Source organism: Diplodia seriata (assembly GCF_021436955.1).
Source record: "Diplodia seriata strain FDS-637 chromosome Unknown scaffold_2, whole genome shotgun sequence".
NCBI lineage: Eukaryota > Fungi > Ascomycota > Dothideomycetes > Botryosphaeriales > Botryosphaeriaceae > Diplodia > Diplodia seriata.
In genome coordinates this window covers 3,094,990-3,115,640 of record NW_027117309.1, presented here as the reverse complement: position 1 = coordinate 3,115,640, position 20,651 = coordinate 3,094,990, and the positions used below count along the sequence as shown (strand labels likewise).

Here is a 20,651-nt window from a genome sequence, read left to right as displayed (position 1 = left end):
TCGGCGCAGGACAGATGTTCATTCGGGTATAGCGGCACGGCAGGAGGCTTCTCCAGGCTGCAGAGCGGCAGTGCGCGAATAGGGCGCTGCGGGCGGCGGCACAGCAAAGGGCACAACGGGCAGCGCTCCAATTGCTCGCGGCCGGCGCACGAGCAACGGGCCTGGCGTTGGCGGCGGGCGCGTCGTGGGCAGGCGGCTGGGCCTGAGGCGGATTACATCATGCGCACAGCCTGGAGGAGGCGTCAGTGTCGAGGGCTGTGGAGGAGAGCCCCGGTCAGGCGAGGGCGGAGAGGCGACGGGGTGATTGACAGCATGTCCCCTGCACCGCTGCGATCGCTCACTGTCCATCGTCGCCCATCGTGCCTGTCCGTTGTGGTGCGCCGCTCTCGCTCGCTCCCGTCGCTCGTGCAGGCCCGCCGACCGGATTGATCGCATTAGTCGTAGGGATCCTTGCGCTTGTAAGCGCGCCCCGCCGCCCAAAGCAAAGACCCAGTGCTGCCGGCGGACAGACTCGACACCTCAAAGATAGAATTGCACCGCGCCTCCCACCCACGCAACAACCCCCGTTCGCTCCTCGCCGCCGTCCTGGCCACGCAACCCGCCAACGTACGCCCGTCCGATCCTCCTCTGCTGAACGGTGCTGCCACAGCGCCCGCGGGCCGACGCCTGGCCCTTCCGCCGCCGTCGAGAGCTGCACAGCCCCCGGCCATCCTTGACACCGTCCTGCGCTCAACACGCGCTGACATAACCGCTGCGGCGCGCCCCAAGCCAGCTCCCTGAGCCCTCTGACGACACTTCCCTTCCTACGTAAAACAACGCTCGCGGCACCACAGCGGAGCCCCCAAGAGCGCGCCATGGAGCAGCCCGCCCAGCCCAACCTGCGCGTTACCAGTGAGTCCACCCCGCAGCATGCCATAGCTCCAGCCCGCCGCCGAGCTGACCTGTCCCGCAGTCATCGCCGCCGATGGCCTGTACAAACGCGATGTCTTCAGTAAGCCGCCCTCTGCCCGCTGCTCAGCGCCCGGATATTGACCACTCCTCAGGGTTCCCCGATCCCTTCGCGGTGGCAACCATAAATGGCGAGCAGACGCGGACCACCAGCGTCATAAAGAAGACGCTGAACCCGTACTGGAACGAGAGTTTCGACATGTAAGCATGCGTGCCCTGGGCTGCCCGCACTCGGGCTCCAGTGGCCATCGCTGACACGGCGCAGGAGAGCAACCGAAGATAGCATTCTCGCCGTCCAGATATTCGACCAGAAGAAGTTCAAGAAGAAGGACCAGGGTTTCCTGGGCGTCATCAATGTGCGCATCGGCACCGCCATAGACCTGGATGCCGGCGGCGACGGTAAGCTAGACTGGTGGCCCATGCCACTCCGGTTTCAGTTCTAACGAATGCTACCGCAGAGATGTTGACACGCGACCTCAAGAAGTCAAACGACAATATGGTCGTGCACGGCAAGCTGATTCTAAATTTATCGACCAACTTGTCGCAGCCCATCAACCAGCCTAGTGGACCCCGCCCTTCCTCCGTTTCCGCGCATTCGTCCGTCAACGGTCTGCCCGCGTCGAACAACCCCACCACCCCTCTCAGTGCTGGCCCGTCGAATTCTTTGCATCCCGATATGTTTCCCGGAAGCCGCCCCGGGGCTTCTGCTGCTGCGGCTGCAGGCCGTCCGAATCAGCCTGCCCCGCCCGGAGGTCCGCCTAACGGAACCGGTGCGACCAACGCACAAAGGAACGCGGGATACAGTGCGTTTGAAGATGCTCAGGGCCGCCTACCTGCTGGCTGGGAGCGCCGGGAGGACCATCTGGGACGCACGTACTACGTTGATCACAATACGAGGCAGACGACATGGATTCGACCAGCCTCAAACGTCAACGAAGCACAACAGAGGACCCAGCTGGAGGCGCAGACGCAGCAGGAGCGGACGAGGCACCAGAACCGTATGCTTCCAGAGGACCGGACCGGTGCCAACTCTCCTACACTGTCAGAACGTCAGCCCTCGCCTGGATCCACTACTCCATCTGCAAGCGCAGTTTCCATGATGGCCACAGGGGCTACCACAGCTGGAACCGGCGAACTGCCTTCAGGATGGGAAATGAGGCATACGCCCGAGGGACGAGCGTATTTCGTTGACCACAACACCCGGACCACTACCTGGGTCGATCCCCGTCGCCAACAGTACATCCGCATGTACGGCCAAAATGCGCAAAATGGCACCATTCAGCAGCAGCCTGTATCGCAGTTGGGACCGTTGCCTAGCGGATGGGAAATGCGCCTGACCAACACTGCCCGCGTCTACTTTGTTGATCACAACACCAAGACGACCACCTGGGACGACCCCAGATTACCGTCTTCTCTGGACCAGAATGTGCCACAGTACAAGCGTGACTTCAGGAGGAAGTTGATCTACTTCCGCTCGCAGCCTGCGCTCCGGATTGTGTCTGGCCAGTGTCACGTCAAGGTCCGCAGAAGTCACATCTTCGAGGATTCTTACCACGAGGTTATGAGGCAGAGCGCTGGTGACTTAAAGAAGCGTCTCATGATTAAGTTCGACGGTGAAGATGGTCTGGATTACGGTGGTCTGTCCAGAGAATTCTTCTTCTTGTTATCCCACGAGATGTTTAACCCGTTCTACTGCTTGTTCGAGTACTCCGCACACGACAACTACACCCTCCAGATTAACCCGCACTCTGGAATTAACCCGGAGCACTTGAACTATTTCAAGTTCATTGGTCGTGTTGTGGGGTTGGCCATTTTCCACCGCCGGTTCCTGGACGCATTCTTCATCAGTGCTTTCTACAAGATGATCTTGAAGAAGAAGATCACTCTCCAGGACATGGAGGGTGTGGACGCTGATTTCCACAGGAACCTTCAATGGACAATGTGAGTAATCGAGCACTCCCTAAAAAAAAAATTTAAGGGGCCGCGTCACTAACAGAATTGATAGGGACAACGACATTAACGATGTGCTCGACCTCACTTTCTCTACCGATGACGAGCGGTTTGGTGAGACGGTGACCATTGATCTGAAGCCTGGCGGAAGAGATATCGAGGTGACCAACGAGAATAAGCGAGAATACGTTGAGTAAGTAGTAGAATCGCTGCAAGGAGTGTCGAACCATGAGCTGACTCGACTAGACTCATCACGGAATGGCGTATTCAGAAGCGCGTGGAGGAGCAGTTCAATGCCTTCATCACCGGTTTCCACGAGCTGATCCCGGCGGATCTGATTACAGTCTTCGATGAGCGTGAGCTGGAGCTGCTCATTGGAGGTATTGCAGATATCGATGTGGAAGACTGGAAGAAACACACCGATTACCGTGGCTACACCGAGAGCGACGAGGTCATCCAGAACTTCTGGAAGGTAAGAAATCGAATCCTGCTGCTCGGAAATGCTTGAGCATAAAGCTAACGTCAATCACAGTGCATCCGGAGCTGGGACGCTGAGCAGAAGTCGCGTCTGCTCCAGTTCGCTACTGGTACTTCTCGTATTCCCGTGAACGGTTTCAAGGATCTCCAAGGCAGCGATGGTCCAAGAAGATTCACGATTGAGAAGGCGGGCGAGATGACACAATTGCCCAAGTCGCACACATGGTGGGTGGTAATCTTTGATATGGCTTTCCGTGATTTGCTAACGACGATGTTTAGTTTCAACCGTCTCGATCTCCCGCCTTACAAGACGTACGAGGCGCTCAACCAGAAGCTTACGATTGCCGTTGAGGAGACGGTCGGTTTCGGACAGGAGTAAGCGTTCAAGCGTTCTCGAGACTTGAAGAATTGTCGCGGAGGAAACTCGAGATTGGCGTATACCCTGCTTTTTTGCCGTCATCCGGACATTTCTTCAACTCACACATTCAACATTGTTTGCCCGCCCGCCCGTCCGCCCGCCCGCCCATCAGACCCTCATCTTGCGATCTTTTTGTATAAAAAGGAAAGAACGCTTTTTTATCGTGTACAGGCCCAGGCGCAAACAGGGGAGTGAGGAATATCCGAATTGTTATTTTGACAGCGCTCGCACGATGACCGGCATGGGAACAGATCGATAAGATGACAAAAGCGAGGTGCGCTGCATCGTCTCGGGGAGAGATGGGTAAAGAAGAGAGAGGCTGGACCCTCTTCATTAGCTGATGCGAGTGGGGGACGAATGAGGTGGTGAGGCTCGACATGCGGACGAGGAAGGAAATTCGAAGCTTCAAGGGAACCAGGAGGGAAGGAGATGCCAGAGAGTAAGGGAAAGGGAAGGGAAAAATCATCACTTTTTTTTTATTGTTTTTGGGCTGCGGGCTGCGTCTTGAGGGACAAGACACCTCTTTTGTAATACATCGTTACCGGCTCTCCATGGGTGTGGGTTTCAGTCGGGAACGAGAGAGGATATCGATCGCTTCTTTTTTTTTTAGACATTGGCTCTTTTTTTTTTCACTTTAGTTCCCTCGCAATGATTATGGGAGGCGCCTCACCTTCCTTTTCCTTCCCCTTCCCCCTCTGTTCCTTGGGATTTGATTGTTGTTTATGTGTCGCTTTCTTTGCACTTCTTGCATTTCTTACCTTCGCTGCTCTTTTACAGTATTTATACTCCCCTCATTTGTTTGCTTATTTGCTCGTCTGTATTCATGTTGAGGTCGGTGGGGTGTGGATGCTTCTACTCCCTCTCCGCCCCTCTCTCCCTTTCTCTTCTTTCTTTGCTATGCATCAGGGTCAAGAGCAGAGACGACTGTGGGTTACGAATGAGTGATTTCTTCGTGAGTGGCGTGGAACGCAACGGGCATAACAGAAGGGATGGCAGTTGAGAGAGAGAGAGAGAAAAGGAAACAGCAAAATAAGGGCGGTGTTGAAAGAGGGATCGGTCGATGATTGACGGTAAAGCCGAACGGGAAGATAGACGCGACCATGGTAGGGGGGGGGGGGGGGGGGGGGGGGGGGGGACATGCACCAGAACGTGGGAAGAAGTGGAAAGCATTGATGTACGGGTGAGGGGGATGTTTGATCTCTTTTTTCTTCTTCTTTTATATGTGTGTAGCTTTGTGTTTGGAACGGCTGGTAGTGGGAGGGGCGTTTACTTTTGGGGTACAGTATCAATCATGCTAGTTGTTCGAGTGCTTGAATCTGGCTACTTGATGCTTCGCCACCGCTCTGCTTCTTGTTTCGTGCGGCATTTGCGCTTTGCGATGCCAACTTTGGTTGTCATCTTATGCCTTTGAGCGGTGTTGGTTGCTCTTTTCCTCCCACTTTGCTTCCCTTACACTTTGATGGATTCCGTGGACAGTATGGGCTTGGCGAGGTGAAAAAGGATTGTCGCTGACCACAACGTTGAAGCGACGTAGATGACTGCATACAGGAGAACGATGGGAACATTGGGAAGAGGCCGCGAAAGGGCTTCCAGTAGAAACAGCTCGTAACAATACCATATTCGATATATGAGATGATATTTTAGGGTTGTGAGATAAGTTTACTCTGCTAGCAGCTCGGTTGACAACAAGCTTTTCGGGGTGTCTATTAATATCGCTGCACACCGTTCTTGACGTATTCGGAGGACGCCTGACGATGAACGAGGTGGGGGGCATTGCGTGATATAAAATAGAGGCTATAGTATCTGGCCGACGATAACGGCGAAAGCCGGGCTAAATTTGGCTTTTCTGATTGCTGTAAAATGCCGTAGCTATAGAGATCTAAACGATTATACGAGCTGATAATATTGGTGGACGTTATAGGTCAGGATTGGCTAACTTGGCCATTCTTCGCTTCGACAATGATGTAGGAGGCCTCACACAATAGATAGTGGACCTGATATCACGGGACGGACCGTGAGGCGAACATTGTACGGGCATTTCCCGGTCGGTATGCCGACGACCAAGCATCGTAATGTCTATTACTTCATGCGCTAGCGCGCGTTTGTGATAGATTGCGTCAAGACCCGAGTGTGGATTTCATCACGCTGGCTCAGGTTAGACGGAATGCGGCGCCGCCGAGGTCCTGAATAGATTGTGCAGGGGGGGCAAATCTCCACCGAAGACGTGGCCAATGCGGAATGCGTGCCATCGTCACCACCGCCATCACCATCACCACGACAAGCGGCGGGGGCGGCCAGCGCGCGCGACAGAAAGTTTACCCCAGCGATGCGGCGCAAGACGATCCCAAAGCGGAATGGTTGTTTGCGTACGGCATAAGCATTTATGCACGCCACGGGAGGTGGCTGAAATGTACGACATAGCTGTCACACTGCGGGCAGCTTGCAACGCCGGAGAGAGCATTGTCGATCACCACTGATCAAAGCATTCCGCGGAAGGACGGCTTCGCTCCAACCGAGTCGGAGAACATGGGTAAAAATGGGATGGTTGGGAGACAAGGAGATGGAGGGCAGATGCGGAGGGCGCAGGCAAGCTAGCTTATCACGGGAACGTTCCGCGCTGTTCTATGGGGATTCTACGGGGCATTGTTTGGGCCAGGTGGATCAGGGTTCGTCGATGGCGCCCTTTCCTGATGTGAGGATTGCTGGCCAGCGCTGCTGAGGGTTGGGGGTTGGTGAGGGCATGATTGCAGGAAGAGCCGACCGGAGGATGGGGCGAGAGGGGAACGGAGGCGCATAGCGGGTCGCGGGCAGCGATGCGGGTCTTGCGGGTGAAGGACGGGCAAAGGGGCGCATTGTGGCCGCAGCGCAGCCATCAATCCTCGACGACCAACAGCGTCGTCTGATGCCGAGCCGGGACCATTCCTGCTGCACTTTCTTGTGCTTGTCGCGGTGAGCAGAAGCGGCGATCGCATGACCTGGGGCTCGCGTAGCTTTGCTCCGCCGTCGATCGATGGGGAAGGATACCGACTCGCTCGTCCGATGTCTTGTGGTCTTCCCAGTTGAGGCGCGCTGCTCCGCCAATAGCGATGCTATGGACCAGGCTGGCGCGCTATCATTGGCGGCCTATTCCCAGCGGCATGGCCCAATGGACGAGGGCGGCTGACAGCATGGCATCCGGCGGTGGAGGTGCGGCTCTTCGCTGCCTGGGGGACGGCTGGGTGGGATGCGAGGACATGGATGCGGGCGCAGGCTAGCGCGGACCGGGGCGGAAGTGTGAGTGTTTGAGAAAAAGAGGCATCGGAGCGCAGCTGCGAGCAAGGCCGCGGCACTAGCAACGGGAAGGCAAGTGCCCCTTCACTCTGTTTCCATCGCTGTTTGCACCGCGCTCGGCCAGCAGCTACAGCTAGCCAGCTAGCCAGCTGGGCTCTGCTGGTGTGACGCGAACACGATGGCGGTTGCCACCAGCGGCCGGCGGCGGCGCGCCGTGCAGGCCGTGTGTGGAGAGGTGGTCTCGTATGTGGCTAAGAATATCCACCGTGCTGCAGGGACGGCTGCTTTATACAGCGCCCCATGCGGCTAGCCCGCGCAAAGATTGGCCGATACACTCAACCAAGAGGCTGCGGCATATGCACGGATACCAGACACGAGCGGGCTCCATGTGATGCTAGGTGCTGCTCCCGGTGCTGGCGCGGGCCCCTAGCTGCTGTCACGGCCTGCATTTAGTCGCGCCCTCCCCAGCGCTGCTTCCTCGCCCAACCTGTCCGCTGCTTCCGTTCCCAACCCGACTCCCAAAAGAGAACAAGCCCATCCACTCGCTCTGGGCCCCAATTGACCTCTCTTTGCTCGCCAAGAGAACATTCCGCCTCAACAAACAACAAACACCATATAACTCATTCCACGGTCCCGTTCTCTCCTCTTCCAACACCTCTCCAACTCCATCTGCCACAATGCGTTTCACTGTCGCTGTCGCTGTCCTCGCCTCTGCCGGCTTCGCCGCCGCGCAGACCTCCACCGTGTCTGCCGCCTCCTCCTCCTCGTCCTCGGACTGCGATGCCTCCAAGTAAGTTATCCCCGTACCTCAACGCATGCCCATTCACTAATTGCCTTGCTCCTGCAGCATCGTCGACGCATGCGTTGCCGGCATCAAGCCCCGTACCGAGGCCTGCGGCGGTAACGATTGGAGTTGCCTGTGCTCCGCCTACACTGATCTCGCGACGTGAGTACACCACCTGCAGAGCCATTGAAGCCATTGGAAGCTAACACAGTCTCAGCTGCTACAACAACTGCCCCAACGACCCCACCAGGTCGTCCGTCCAGAACCAGGTGACGCAGTTCTGCGCCGCGGCCAAGGCGTAAGTTGCTCCCCTCCCTCATCACAATCCCCACAAAAGCCCTCCCCCGCTAACATGTGACATTTTCTCCCGCAAACAGCAACAGCTCCTCCTCCTCCAAGTCGTCGGGCTCCGCCACGGCCACGTCCTCGTCCAGCGGCTCCAGCTCTGCCACGGGCAGCTCCAGCTCGGCTTCGGCCTCGGGCTCCTCCACCTCGAGCGGCGACTTCGACTCCTTCTCGGGCGAGACCAGCACCGCCTCGTCGTCGAGCTCCTCGTCGACGGGCGCCGCCGCCCCCATGCACGTCCCCGCCGGCGGTGCCCTCGGCCTGGCCCTCGGCATCGCCGCCATGCTGTAAAAAGCATAATGGGGATGTTGGGGTGCATGTCATGGCATTTTCCGGAGCGGAAAGATTTCATTATCTAGTTTCTCTCCAGTGTTGGTCCATCGTTGAGTGGCGGGGGATGCAAAATAGGGTGACGAGAAATCGTTTTCTACTGGTGCCGTGGAGGGTTGTAATGCATAATGCTTGGTCAAGATTGGGTCTGCTGCTTCTAGCCTGTATATTTGCCTGATTTATTGGGGGTGTGGGGGAATGGAAAAGGGCTTCGTGCTCGACGCATTTGTGAGACGCTGCACTGGGGGTGTCCCTATTTTCTTGCTGTCAAGGGGAAACTATAGTAGCTAATATCACTGAAACGCCGTTTGCTGTATCACTGAAATGCCGTTGCTGCATGATATCTGAAGATCCTTCCACTCAGTAATAGTGTATTGATCACAATGTTCTTGTCCCGTGGAACGCTTCGTTGCCATAGCAATATAGAAAAAACATGCTCATGAACCGAAACCTTGTTTTCTCAATCGCCATCCGCCTTATCTTTCGCCAAGATGAAAAGCTGCTGCCCCTTCCCCCATTATTTTTACTCGGTCATATCAAGAGAGTACAGCGTTGCATCTTTCCATATGTTTCCAGAATACATTATTAGCCAATTAAAGTTCCCCACATGTGATCCGACGGTCCCGGAGAATAAGAAAGAAGAAGCTGGGGGGGCTGCGAGGCCCAAGAGCGCGGTTCTTCCGTTCTTCCTCTACCGAGTTTACCGGAAATCGGGACCCACATATATCGCTCGCTCCTTTCTCTTTCTTGCGTGGCACAGTCGGGATCGGGGGGGCCGAGTCATGCTGCTCGGATGGGGTCGGATCGGGCGGGTGCTGTTTGGGATTTAGGCTTTTCGTGTGGAACGTCGGGTCGGGCGGGGAGTGGATTGTAAGTGGATCAGCGTTCGCTCTTCCACCCCATCCAGTATCCAATATGGTGGGCCTTGAGTCGACGTCGCATGCGTTTTCTTGTACTCTCGAAGTGAAGGTCTGCTTCTGTGGAACTTCGGGGGTAGAAAGGGTTTCTGGAAGCGGGATCTTGCATCTCGTTCCACGTATGGGGTTGTCTCTGGCTGGTTGGGGTGAGCTGAGATGTAGTTTGCATGCGTATCTCGTCGGGCTTGTTGGCCTGGGTCAGTCAGGGTCTTGACTGATCGTCGTAGTGTGGGGGTTGTTTTCCCCGGAAGATCAATCTGCAGATCGCGAAATGGTTTGAGGGTCCGATCACTTAAAGGCCATGACTGGACCAATGGTCACCCGCGCAGATCAACCTGGGAAACTAAACTAAGCTCGGAGACGGGGTGGCACAAGAGATTTACGTGGGTGCATTTATCACCCATCTTGTCCTTTCTAAAGGTATCGAGTACTTAACGCCGGTCAACTATATTGTTAGCCTGAAGTGCCAATGGTCTTTCGAACAAGTGAGTGAATAGTTAGTGGAGACATTGGCTCACATTACTGTGGGGTTTTTGGTTTTCTCGCTCCATAACAGATGTACGTTTTGCGTTGTCCGGTTGAGCGTTGAGGTGAGGTACCTGATTAAAAGAAATGGCGGAGACCACCATTCTGTGAAAATGAAGCTAGTCGTTGGTTTATTGTGATTTGGGAAAGAATACATTTCTCTCCAGCAGTTTACAACAATGTCAATTCGATATTCCATAGCCAGGATTTTATCATGTAGCCGGAGGAAGCACGGGCAAGCGTTAGTCATTCGCCGCCGCAATTTTAGAGCCTTAAAAGATGGGCGGAGTAAGTTGATTATGGCCGCGATATTACCCGTAGAGTTAAGAGCAGGTGCGAAGAGACTTACTGATAATACATTGATGGAGAAAAGAAAAACAAAGGTGGTTGAAGCGGCCAACCATCCATCTACGGGGGCCTTTGCTTCTTTTGGTGAAATGCGACGTTTGCATGCTTACATGTGTTGCATCCTGGAAGATTGATGCTGGAGCATAATCAAGCACTCAAGCCGAATACACTGACTGTTGATTTTTTTTATACTAAAAAGCCACGTTTTATCTTAAGACTGAAATGTCTTGGCCCTCACCGTATTTACATACGCGCTATTCCCTTGTTGATGCAGTCATGGATTTCTTGACGTGTGGATGTGGACAGATGGAAATATTCGAAAGTACTTATAAAGTTGATGAAGCTCTTTTGTATGTCTCTCTCATTCCATTTCTGTTTGGTGATAATATAAAAGGTTGAGCCCGGCCAACTATAGACACCGAACGCCTCAGTGGCTCTTCGCTTCGATGAATGACTTCAACGTCGCGTCTCAGTTCCTAATCATCTTGTAAACTGGCTGAGGGCGTAAGCAACGTCATGTGGAATGTGTAATTTATCAAGTGGATCGGCTGCAGAATGATTGAATGAAAGCAACGGAGCTCCAGTGACTGGGTGCTATGCCATCTACATCGAGAAACTGCACAGTATCCTTCATGAGCGTGATCTGGCGAAGAGTCCTCTAAATGCATGTCCTTGTTGTCTCATTTTGGACTGGAAGCCATTAGTGAAGCCCTCACTGGCGAAGAGCAAGATTGGATAGTGCGGCTTACTCGCGCCCGTTCTGGGGGCCGAGTATGGAGGAGTGGCCAGGCCTGCTCCTACTTTACTATTCGTCAAGCTATAGCCTTCTGGCACCAGTGGACAGCGGACATGCCGCTTCGATACGATGTTATACGAGTTGTGCACCGCCTTCCACTTTCTGCCGACAGTCCACTCCCGTTACCACATTCCCGAATCTCGAGTCAAATACACATAACCGCTTCATTGGGCATCTGAACGCGCACGTAGAGCAAAAACGCTGCTGTGCAGCATGGAGCGCAAGATGACTCGACTCAGCATGGAGCTTAAGTGATGACGAGCCGCATCAGGGCAAAAAGCATACTCACTTTACAAGTGTTTGACTCCGGCGATTTATGTATGCTGTACTGGGGGGGATTCGAGGGTATTTAAAGGCAGAAAAAGCACAGGAAGGTATGGGAAAGTGTTGAGTATGGCGATGTTGGAGACGAGTCCAGCGTATCAGTGGCGGGTCCAAGAGACGAAGAGAGATGTTTGTTTTTGTAGATGAATCTGCTGGTCTGCCTTGCGGGATGGTCGGTTGATGGCACCAACTTACATCACGGTGAATTTGTGAAGCAACAATAGTCAGAAGCGACAGAAGCTAACTACGGGTTTCGAACGCGAAGATTGGAAAACTGAGTTGCCAAAGGTGAAGCCAAGAAACCATGACAGGTGATCCACATATGCTACAGACATGACAGCCCCATCCTTACGCACTCACCTCGCCCAGGTAACCCAATTTGATAGTATCTATGGAAGATTCACGTGTAGAAGTTCGAAGTTACAAATGATCTGCTACAGATTTGGGCTACTTGCGTGCACGCTGAATATCCTGTATCTAACCTCATCTGAATTATTTGGAGATGGGTAGTCAACGATGGCCAAACGATGGTGCTTTTGGTGATCTCGCCAGGGGAAAGGAGTATGTGAGAGTTGAAGGTAAGCTCTATCGAAATATTGCTGGCCCAGTCTTGGTAGGTGGACAGACGATTTGATAGCGAAGTCATTGGCTAAGACAAGGGTATTAACTTAAGATGCGGTGGAGGAGCACATAGAAAGAGGTACGTGTACCTTCCCTTATTCAAGAGACTGGGAGATAAAAAGAGATAGGAACATCACCGAGCTTGACAGACATTGTGCCATAAACATAGTCATGAATTAAGATGACATTCATCGATGTATGTTCTTCAATGGGCTATCTGCCACTATGTGACTCGTAAGTGGGGGCAGGCATCCAATATCCAATTAGCTCCAAAACCAATTACGCAGCATCCCAACCATGCTCACCTGTGTTCATCATTTGGCCTCCAAACAAACGAGCTCTTACCATCCCTACTCTACATCCCCACTTCTGCCATAAGCTGAAAGATGCGAAACAGCCACGGGCGCCAAGCCGCACGCCCTCGAGACAGCCCCCTACGAAGTGAAGTGAGCGCACTGCTTAGGCACCCCCAACGCCCGCCAGCCACAAAGGCAATTTGTCGAGCTCTAGAGGAAGATGCTTATGAACCCGGACCGATAGACTCGCACGAAGTCTGCCTCATGGTGTTTCACGCGAGCAATAGCGCAAATAGTGCGGCCGCTAAGACACGGTATGGCAGTTGGGAAATCCTAGGCCGCGTCCGCTTGTCATACAGACTTCCCGTCCCTCCAGGGAGGGATGAGCAGGGTAGAAAGTCATTGCCGGCCGGAGTATGATAGCGGCCACAACATCTCAGTTGCTCAAACGGGTTGGGATCATGCGAAGAGAAACGGATTCGGTCTGGGTTGCGTGGCTGGATGAACTGACTTTTCCTTGCTCCTCAATGATTCCTCGGCCGGCCAGCCCGCGCGCCAATCGTGAAGTGCAATGGCTCCATCTGCCGATCATGGTTCCGTCACGGCCACGAGCGAGCGCGTGGTTCGATCGACGCGTGTGCGAGTCACGGGCGTACGGTTACGAAAGCCGAGTAAAGGGACGGCACACGAGGCGTGGACGGCACGCAGAGAAATTGGCCAATGTGGTAAAGGGCTGCTCTATACCGCTGGTCAGGTCCTCGAGTAGTGCATCGCGCGCTGCAGCAAGCCGACGTCGGCCATCGAGACGGAGGTGGAGGTAGTCAGCCACTCCCAACTTCGGCCGAAGGTACATACAAGAAGGCAGACATATTCCGCGGCTGCCGGAGGCCTTGCGTGAGGGTGATGCAGGGCGTGGAACGTGTTTGCCTGCATGCCAGCCAACCACCCCCCATGATGATGCACAGCCATCGCGCAGCCACCCAGCAGTCATTCTCCGAGAGATCTGACGGAGGCGCCAAACTGCTCGGAGGCGCCCGAAGCAGTGCACTAACAACCCCGCCGAAGGAATGAACGTGGATCTACCAATTCCCCTCGTCATCAGCGGCTGGCGCGCACCACGCAATCCAATCAATCGTCTGGCCAAAACGCCACTCAAGCGCCGCCATGTTTCGCGGCGGCTTGCTGCAGAAAGCAAGGCCACAACGTGCTGCTGCTGCGGCACTTGAGAGCATGCATATCGCCAGGAAAGCTCCGTTCGCAGCCGACGCAGCACAGATGGTTCCGCCTAAGGCCAGCAATCCAGACCGTCCCTCCGGAAGATGATAGCATGGCAGCCAGCTCTAGACCGCTTCGGGCGAAGGATAAAGAAGAACCAAAACGTCCCGTTCCCCGCCAAGGTCGGGAGCCCGCTACTGTAGACTACCAATAATCTGTAGGGCCTCCCAGCTCTGCACCATCGTTGCTCCCCCGCCCCTCCTCGTCCCGGACTACCTTCCCTCCCACGTCGTCATTCTCTTTCAACCTTCTCCAAGGAACGAACAAGGCCAAGCAAGAGACATTCCACCAGCATTAAAATCTCCGGTCTGGAGTATCTTGCATGCACTAGAAGCCACCCCCCGCACCTGTTCCTTACCACGTTCAGAATGACCTGCATTAGTGGCTACCGACTACTATCCGACCAGCCCCCTCCCCTCCGCGGAGAATCTTCAAGGGAAGGGAAAAAAAAACGTTTGGGTGGAACAGTTCGTCCGTTGCGCATCACCGCCGCTCCCATCTCCTTTTTTTTTTTTTTTTTCGCTTCCCGCTCCACACGCACGTTATGCGCCCCCTGTCTGGGGGCTGCGTCTGGCCTTCTCGCCTTGGTTTTGTGTGTAGTGGTTTATTTCGCCGATCGATATACCGCACCCCTGCTTTGATCGTTATTGCGTTCCTCAATGTGCTACACTGCACACCTCGACCGTTAGAACAATAATGGAGACAATACTCGTCCTCTTTCCCCCTCCACCGATGGCCCTGTGATATGTAGAGCACGCCATTATAGACCGAGAGCGGCAAAGATAACCAGCAAGGAGCTAAGAATACTCGAAATCATCGTTCGTTTGGACGTAGGAACATGTTGTCGGACAATCCGCTTCTACACTCATTTCCCCTGTTAGCCTTGCGTTTGTATGCCTACCACGACCCACTTTCTCCCCCCCTTCGCCCTTCCTTTCCTCCCCATCTTGGAGTATTTGCTGCACGAGCCGTCGCGTGCGCACACGCGCGGATGGAGCAGAAAACGGAGGATCGCCCCGGGGCGCCCCCCTTCCCCCCCTCCCAGACGTTCTAGAACCTTGGGGAACCCCTGCCTCTTCCACCACTGTGCCGCGGCTGGAACAAGACCTTGATCTGAACCCTTCCCACCCCCTTGCATGCGATGCAACAAATGTCGTGGAATGAGGCGAGCATGATAATAAAGATTCTCCTCAAGGAGCACGAGATGAAAAGAAGATGAGTTTGTTTTCCTCTCTGTTTCCGTATCGGAAAGATCTAGTAGTAGACTTTGAGCGGGGGCGATAATGCAAGTATCCGCGTCCTATGTACTCTGTGCTGCCGTAAGCCTCGCGGCAAGAGCGGGGCAGCAGAGAAAGGAAAAAAAAAAGGCCACCTGCTCTGCTATCTCTGAACCCTCCTAGCTCAATGGTGAGACGCATCGGTGGCTGATGATGGTGGTGAACAGAAAACAGTCGAAAAGGAATCCCAGTAGTTGATCGCTTCCCCTTGTGCTCCAATGCAAGACCCTGACAGGCTGCTATCCCATGCCCATTTCTATGCAAGTGACTCGTGTCCCGCCCGATGCCCTCTTTCCCCATCCCCTCTTTTGGTACAAATGGTGATATAATACAATTGAAGAATCGAAAGAATGCGCGAAAGTAATCCACCAGCTCTTTCCGATGCTGTGGAAAAAGCAACAATGCTGAAGGGGGGTACTCGATGTGGGCGATAAACAAAAATCCGCGCCATGTCCCCGTGAACAAATGAAAAGTGGCCTTATCCAAGAACCGATGCTGTGCGACGCCCGATATGTGACAGGGAGTCGTGGCCTTTCTTAGGAGGCGAAGCCAGGTGTGTTGGCTTGACAGTGGAAATCTGATGTGATGCGAGATAAAACGAAAAAAGCCGCCCTTTCCGCTCCTTCTGGATAAACGCCAGGATGATCCTCGATGATGGCAATATTACAAGTGAGTTAGAGTTGTTGGTTGGTGTCGGTTGACTGGTGACTGCTGGTGGAGAATCCGGTCCGTGACACGGGGTCAATGAGGGTGTTGTGATGTGATGTGGGACCTTCTATGCGGCCTGGCGAGGCGAGTGCGTGGGTGTGGGCAGCGGCGACCGCGGCTCGTCGTCAGGAACCCAACCCTGGAACCTGGCCAACCAGAGTACGGAGCGTTCGTCGAAGCCATCCACAAACTGCTCGTCGAAAGCGCGGGCCTTTTCTGCCGCGTACGTCTGATACTCCTCTTTGATCTGCTTCTTGCTCCTTCCCAGGACCTTTCCAAGGCATGCTACAACACAACCGGTGCGATGCTGTTTTTTGTTTAGCTGGAATTCGACTTCCGGTACATCCGAAAACGGTATGGCGAAGAGTGATTTGCTTACCTTTCCCTTGTTGCAGTGGATGAGCAGAGGGTAATTGCTCCGGTCTAAAACGACCATGAGAGCATGCACCATAACCTCTGGCGGTATGCAGACTTGACCCTTGTTCGCGGGAACGTGCACACGGTAATGGCGGATACCATTCTCAGATATGAATTTGGCGTAGGGTTCAGGACATTCTTCCTTGACGAGAGTGCTGAGAGACGCATCAGCAAGGCAACCTCTCTTGCGTCTGAGATACTCAGAACTTACAGTATGCTCTTCAGTTTCAACGTCTTCAGATAGCCGTAGTTCTCCTCCTTGGGGTAGGCGCTTCGGAAAATCTTGCCATCGACGACGGCGCCGAAATTGTCAGGCGGCGTGAGGCGCGTCAGACGGGCGGGCGCCTTGTCCTCGAAACTTGAGCGTCTCGAAGACATCGCGGTCGAGCTAGCTGTCGTTACGGACGAGCTGACGGCTGTGACTAATAGCACGGAGTCAGAGGGCGTTCCCGCCACAGTGAGGCACGGTGCATGTTACCTGCTCCCGCTTGGACCGTTCCCTCGTCGCAGATCATTCCAACCTTCTTCTCCTTCGCCTCCTGCGAACGCAGCGAAACTGACCCCTTAGGACCAGGTACAACCAATCCCCTGAGCGCCGGTGTCGCCATATCGGTGCCGTCCACGAGGGTGTCCACGCGAGTGGGCTTGGCGGCAGAGTCGTCAACTATGTTGTACATTTCGGCCCCGGAAGCCAAACAAAGACGTGGTGGTTCAGGTGCCTTGTCGCTGATGCGCAAAGGCATGAGATGTCGCGGGGTGGAGGTCGCGTGAGGGTGAGGGATTGTCGGCAAGCGCGTCAGGTGTCGACGTTTCGGGGTTGAAAGTCGTAGAGGATGAAGGAGGGTTTGCTGCCTCTGAGTGCACCGGTACGTGCGGAGAGAGATTTGAGATTTGACGACGCGAAGCTGCGGGGTGGGCGGGCAGAAGTGTGATGTGTGCGTTTTGAAGCGGCCTTGAGGTCACCTCAGCTGCGAATTGCGGCCTTGCTGGGGCGCGGTGAGGGAAGCCATGATGTGTGTGTGTTGGCGAAGGTGTTCGGTGGGTCTGGTGTCTTGGTCGCGAGGCTGCCGGCGGGTTGAAGAGCAACTGGGGAAGAGAGAAACAGGGCTAGGAGGCGTGGGCCAGCCGGGGTTGTGCGGTGGGCTGTCGTTAAAAAAAGGTGGTGAGAGCTGGACGCAGGCAAGCGTACCACGGGCGGCGTGGTCAAAGAGCCCGGCTGGCTGGCGCCGCCTTGGCCGATCCGAAGCGCTCTAGGTGGGATGAGGCGTTCGGGAGCTTCCACGGCTGCCGCAGGCCCAGCACCTGCGACTCTGTGGCCGGCAGCGAGGGCGGCGTCAAGGGACCTGCACCGCGGCTTTCCTCATCTAGATGGCACCGGCAGCGTCACAGTCGAATATTTTTGTCCGGAATCCCTGCCAGCTGGCGGCGCGCGAAATCAAGACGCGGCTAACGAGTGGAGATGGCTATGACGGTGCCAGCGCGGCCACTCGGCGTTAGGCCAGCGCCGAGAAAGGCCGGTCGCCGTTCCCTGATTCACGACCCAACTTCTTCACGTGCAAGCTGCGAGCCGATCGGCGCAAAGTCCCCGGCCATCTCCGCAATCCGCTTGCCTCAAACCGGCCGCGCTAGGCAAAGTATCGTGACGGTCGTTCGACCTCCACAACACCTTGCAGCGCCTGCGAGTACAAACTGCAGTGCCGCCCGTCGCGGTCCCCGCATCCCAATCCCCCATCTAGATCCATCATGGCCCAGTCCACTGCAGAACAGCCGCGTTCAGGCGCGCGCACGCCCGTCCGCTCGTCGCGCCGCTCCCATCCCAACATACAGCAGCTCTCCCTTGCTCCCCTCAGCTCCCAATTCCAGGACGAAGCTGTTACCAGCGACATCCGTCCCCGCAGCCCCCACAGCTCCTACATCCAGCCCAAAACGGCACCAACCACGCCGGGCATCCTCAGCCGCAGTTCATCGCGCCATCGCCATCACGCCAGCCACGTCCACTACGCGCACGATGGCTATTTTGCGGGCCCGATGAGCCCTGACGGCATGAACAAGTCCAAGAGCGATGCCGCCCTGCACGCCGACATCGCCTACTACCCGCGGCACCACCGCCGCAAGCACACGGCGCCGCCGGGCTCCCTCGCCAACCTCAGCAACACCGGCCGCAAGCTCACCACGCCGAAGCAGCAGCACACCCGCGAGACCCCATCCGACTGGCTATATCGGGCCGGGCTCGCGATTGCCTCGGAGACGCGCGAGTCCAAGGGCCAATCGTGGCTGTCCCGCCGCGAGAGCAGCACCTCGCTCGTCCGCCAAGACGGCGACGGCGACGGCTCGGGCGACGACGACGGCGGTGGCATCGGCAGCCCTGTGGGCGGCAACTCTGGCCGCCCGTCGCGGAGTCACAGCACCTTCTTCGCCGACGACGAATATAGTCCAATCACGCCCAAGAGTCGCGGTGGCAGCCGCACGGGCAGTGCGTTCAACAGCCGGCGCGGCAGCAGGGTCGGGAGCCGGGTCGAGCTGCGGGGCTTGACCGGGCTCACGTCTAAGCCGCCGGGCGACAGCGTCGAGGACGGCTACCTTGCCGACCAGCATCAGTCTGGCATCCCGCTCGAGCCGGACTTCGTCGAGTCGGACGAGGAGGGCCTGGGCGACGAGGAAGAGGTCGCCCGGCTCGCGCAGGAAGGTGGGTTCGGGGGGTGGATGGAGAGGTTGATCGGCTGGTCGTTGTTCAGCGTTGAGGAAGACGGGGAGGAGACGGATGAGGAGGAGCAGGTCACGGAGCAGGAGGCGCCTCAGGGCGAGGAATTCAAAAAGCGGCGGGAAGAGGAGCTGCAGCGCCGGCGAGAGGAGCGGGCGCGCATTCAGGCTGCTAGCAGCGCGGCGAAGGAGAGGAAGGACCTGCCGCAGCCTGGCCAAGGTGAGGGTGAGGGTGGCTGGCAGGATGCTGCGTGGTTGTTGAGCGTGGCGTCCAAAGTCTTGTTGTGATCGAGACTTGCATTCTCGCATACGCTGCATCATTTCCCCGTTGCAGCACATGCATCTGCTACATAAAACTAAACATTGACGTAACGATCTTACGAAGGGTATATTGGAAGGCAGGCCGGGGAGGTGGGATGGGAGGACTCGGAGTACCACTGGCGCATCATGTTCAACAATCTGAAAAATAATTTAATGAGGACTTCAATGAACCTGTTGGGAACAGAGGAAGGCATTCGCTCGTGCCGTGCGGGATTTCCTACAATGTCCGATCGCTCCGAAGAGAAAAAGGAAATACGTGGGAAATTTACGGCAAGGCGATTGGCGGCGCCATCCACGATAGTAATCTCTTAGCTCGCAGAGAACGCTGACTTTACTTTTTCTGCCTTTCCTGTCTGAGGAGCGGAGGCAGTGGGGTCCGGGAAAACGTGGCTTGCAGCGCATGCGATGTCAGCAAGAGGCGGCTCGAGAGGAAACCGGGTCACGAAGCGAAGGAGCCTTGGACCAGCCTTGGACCCTTCTGGTGGCTTGATGGCTTTGCCGCCGGCTTGCGCAAGGGTTTTTTCTTATGCTTCGTTCCGAGACAGGCGAGCAGGCGATGGACGCCACGCGGAACGGGAAGGCAATATGCAAGGCGTTCGAGCTCGCTACCTATGCAGGCAGAGAGAAAAGAAGAAGCAAAGAAAAAAATAAGGGTGGGCGCTTGATCGGGAACGGGAGACGGGACCGTCGACTTAGATTGCATGGCCATGTGCGCAGCGGAAGGGGATGGAGAGTTCCGGAGCAGCCGCATGACTTTTGTTTTTTGATCTCCATATTATCAATCGACGCTGTCGGGATGACGATATTCTTTCCCTTCGAGGCCGCTGGCCGTGATGAGGCATGCTTTCCAAGGGAGGGTGTGGGTTCTGAACCGGATGCGCTAGGAACATGGGGTCGACGATGTGTTTGCTCGGACGAGGCTGGTGGTAGTCCCCGTCCGAGCCGTCCGTCGCTTCGACAGTGATCCGAGTCCGCTCACGGAGGTCAAACACCGATAATGGGGATTAAGCACGCTTCAAACATCGCGGCTCAAGCGGATCTCGGAGGCGAGGCTTTCGAGGCGAGACGCCGACTGCAAAATAGCGCTCGGAAGGGAACGCGATAGCATCATCCCGGAGATACCGGAGCCATGATCAGTAAGCACTTAATAGTGGCCATTGCTACCGCGTAAGCCATCTGCTCTCTTAACCGATCGAACTTCGTGAAGAAAAAGGAGACAAGCCATCGGAGGATCTGAAGTGAGGGTGTGATGACTGAGGCAAAGGAGGTAGGCCCGCGACTCCAGGAGAGTGGGTCCAGAGCGGACGAGGCTTGCGTGGTTGGGGGCATCTTCCCGTGGAGAGCTCCCTTGTGCGGCAACATCTTGATACGCGATTGGATTAAAGTAATGCGACAATATGCAAGGGTAGAAGTCGAAAGGGCTGCTTCCTCCCAGCTTCTCTTATGCTACGGCATGTCGTTCGAAAAAGGAAACAAATCATATTTCCACGCCAAGTCCTATTCCCGTAGCTTTCCCATCCCCCATTGTCCAGAGCTTATCCGTTCTTTGCCAGGCAATCCATGCTGCTCGGCATGGTCATGAGCGGCGTCGGCTCCGTCATCGT

At 55.6% G+C, this 20,651-nt stretch overlaps 4 protein-coding genes across 4 annotated transcripts; 3 read left to right on the top strand and 1 right to left on the bottom strand.

Moving 5' to 3' along the window:
- Positions 1 to 854: 854 nt before the first annotated feature.
- SLS55_002282 (uncharacterized protein) lies at positions 855 to 3,754 on the top strand (the record flags this gene model as incomplete). Its single annotated transcript, XM_066773764.1, has 9 exons — positions 855 to 891; positions 953 to 991; positions 1,044 to 1,149; positions 1,214 to 1,347; positions 1,407 to 2,889; positions 2,954 to 3,091; positions 3,145 to 3,370; positions 3,431 to 3,600; positions 3,655 to 3,754. 9 exons carry the CDS (start codon positions 855 to 857, stop codon positions 3,752 to 3,754), a joined length of 2,433 nt encoding a protein of 810 aa, XP_066636331.1.
- Positions 3,755 to 7,740: 3,986 nt separating this feature from the next.
- SLS55_002281 (uncharacterized protein) lies at positions 7,741 to 8,483 on the top strand (the record flags this gene model as incomplete). The annotated part of the gene is made up of 4 exons (XM_066773763.1): positions 7,741 to 7,853; positions 7,911 to 8,009; positions 8,065 to 8,145; positions 8,231 to 8,483. 4 exons carry the CDS (start codon positions 7,741 to 7,743, stop codon positions 8,481 to 8,483), a joined length of 546 nt encoding a protein of 181 aa, XP_066636330.1.
- A 7,193-nt stretch (positions 8,484 to 15,676) lies between these two features.
- Positions 15,677 to 16,703, bottom strand: SIW14 (tyrosine-protein phosphatase siw14; the record flags this gene model as incomplete). Its single annotated transcript, XM_066773762.1, has 4 exons — positions 15,677 to 15,916; positions 15,989 to 16,181; positions 16,238 to 16,448; positions 16,505 to 16,703. The coding sequence occupies 4 exons, from the start codon at positions 16,701 to 16,703 to the stop codon at positions 15,677 to 15,679; spliced, it is 843 nt and encodes a 280-aa protein (XP_066636329.1).
- Positions 16,704 to 17,769: 1,066 nt separating this feature from the next.
- On the top strand, positions 17,770 to 19,014 carry SLS55_002279 (uncharacterized protein; the record flags this gene model as incomplete). The annotated part of the gene is made up of 1 exon (XM_066773761.1): positions 17,770 to 19,014. The coding sequence occupies one exon, from the start codon at positions 17,770 to 17,772 to the stop codon at positions 19,012 to 19,014; it is 1,245 nt and encodes a 414-aa protein (XP_066636328.1).
- Between the last annotated feature and the right edge of the window lie 1,637 nt (positions 19,015 to 20,651).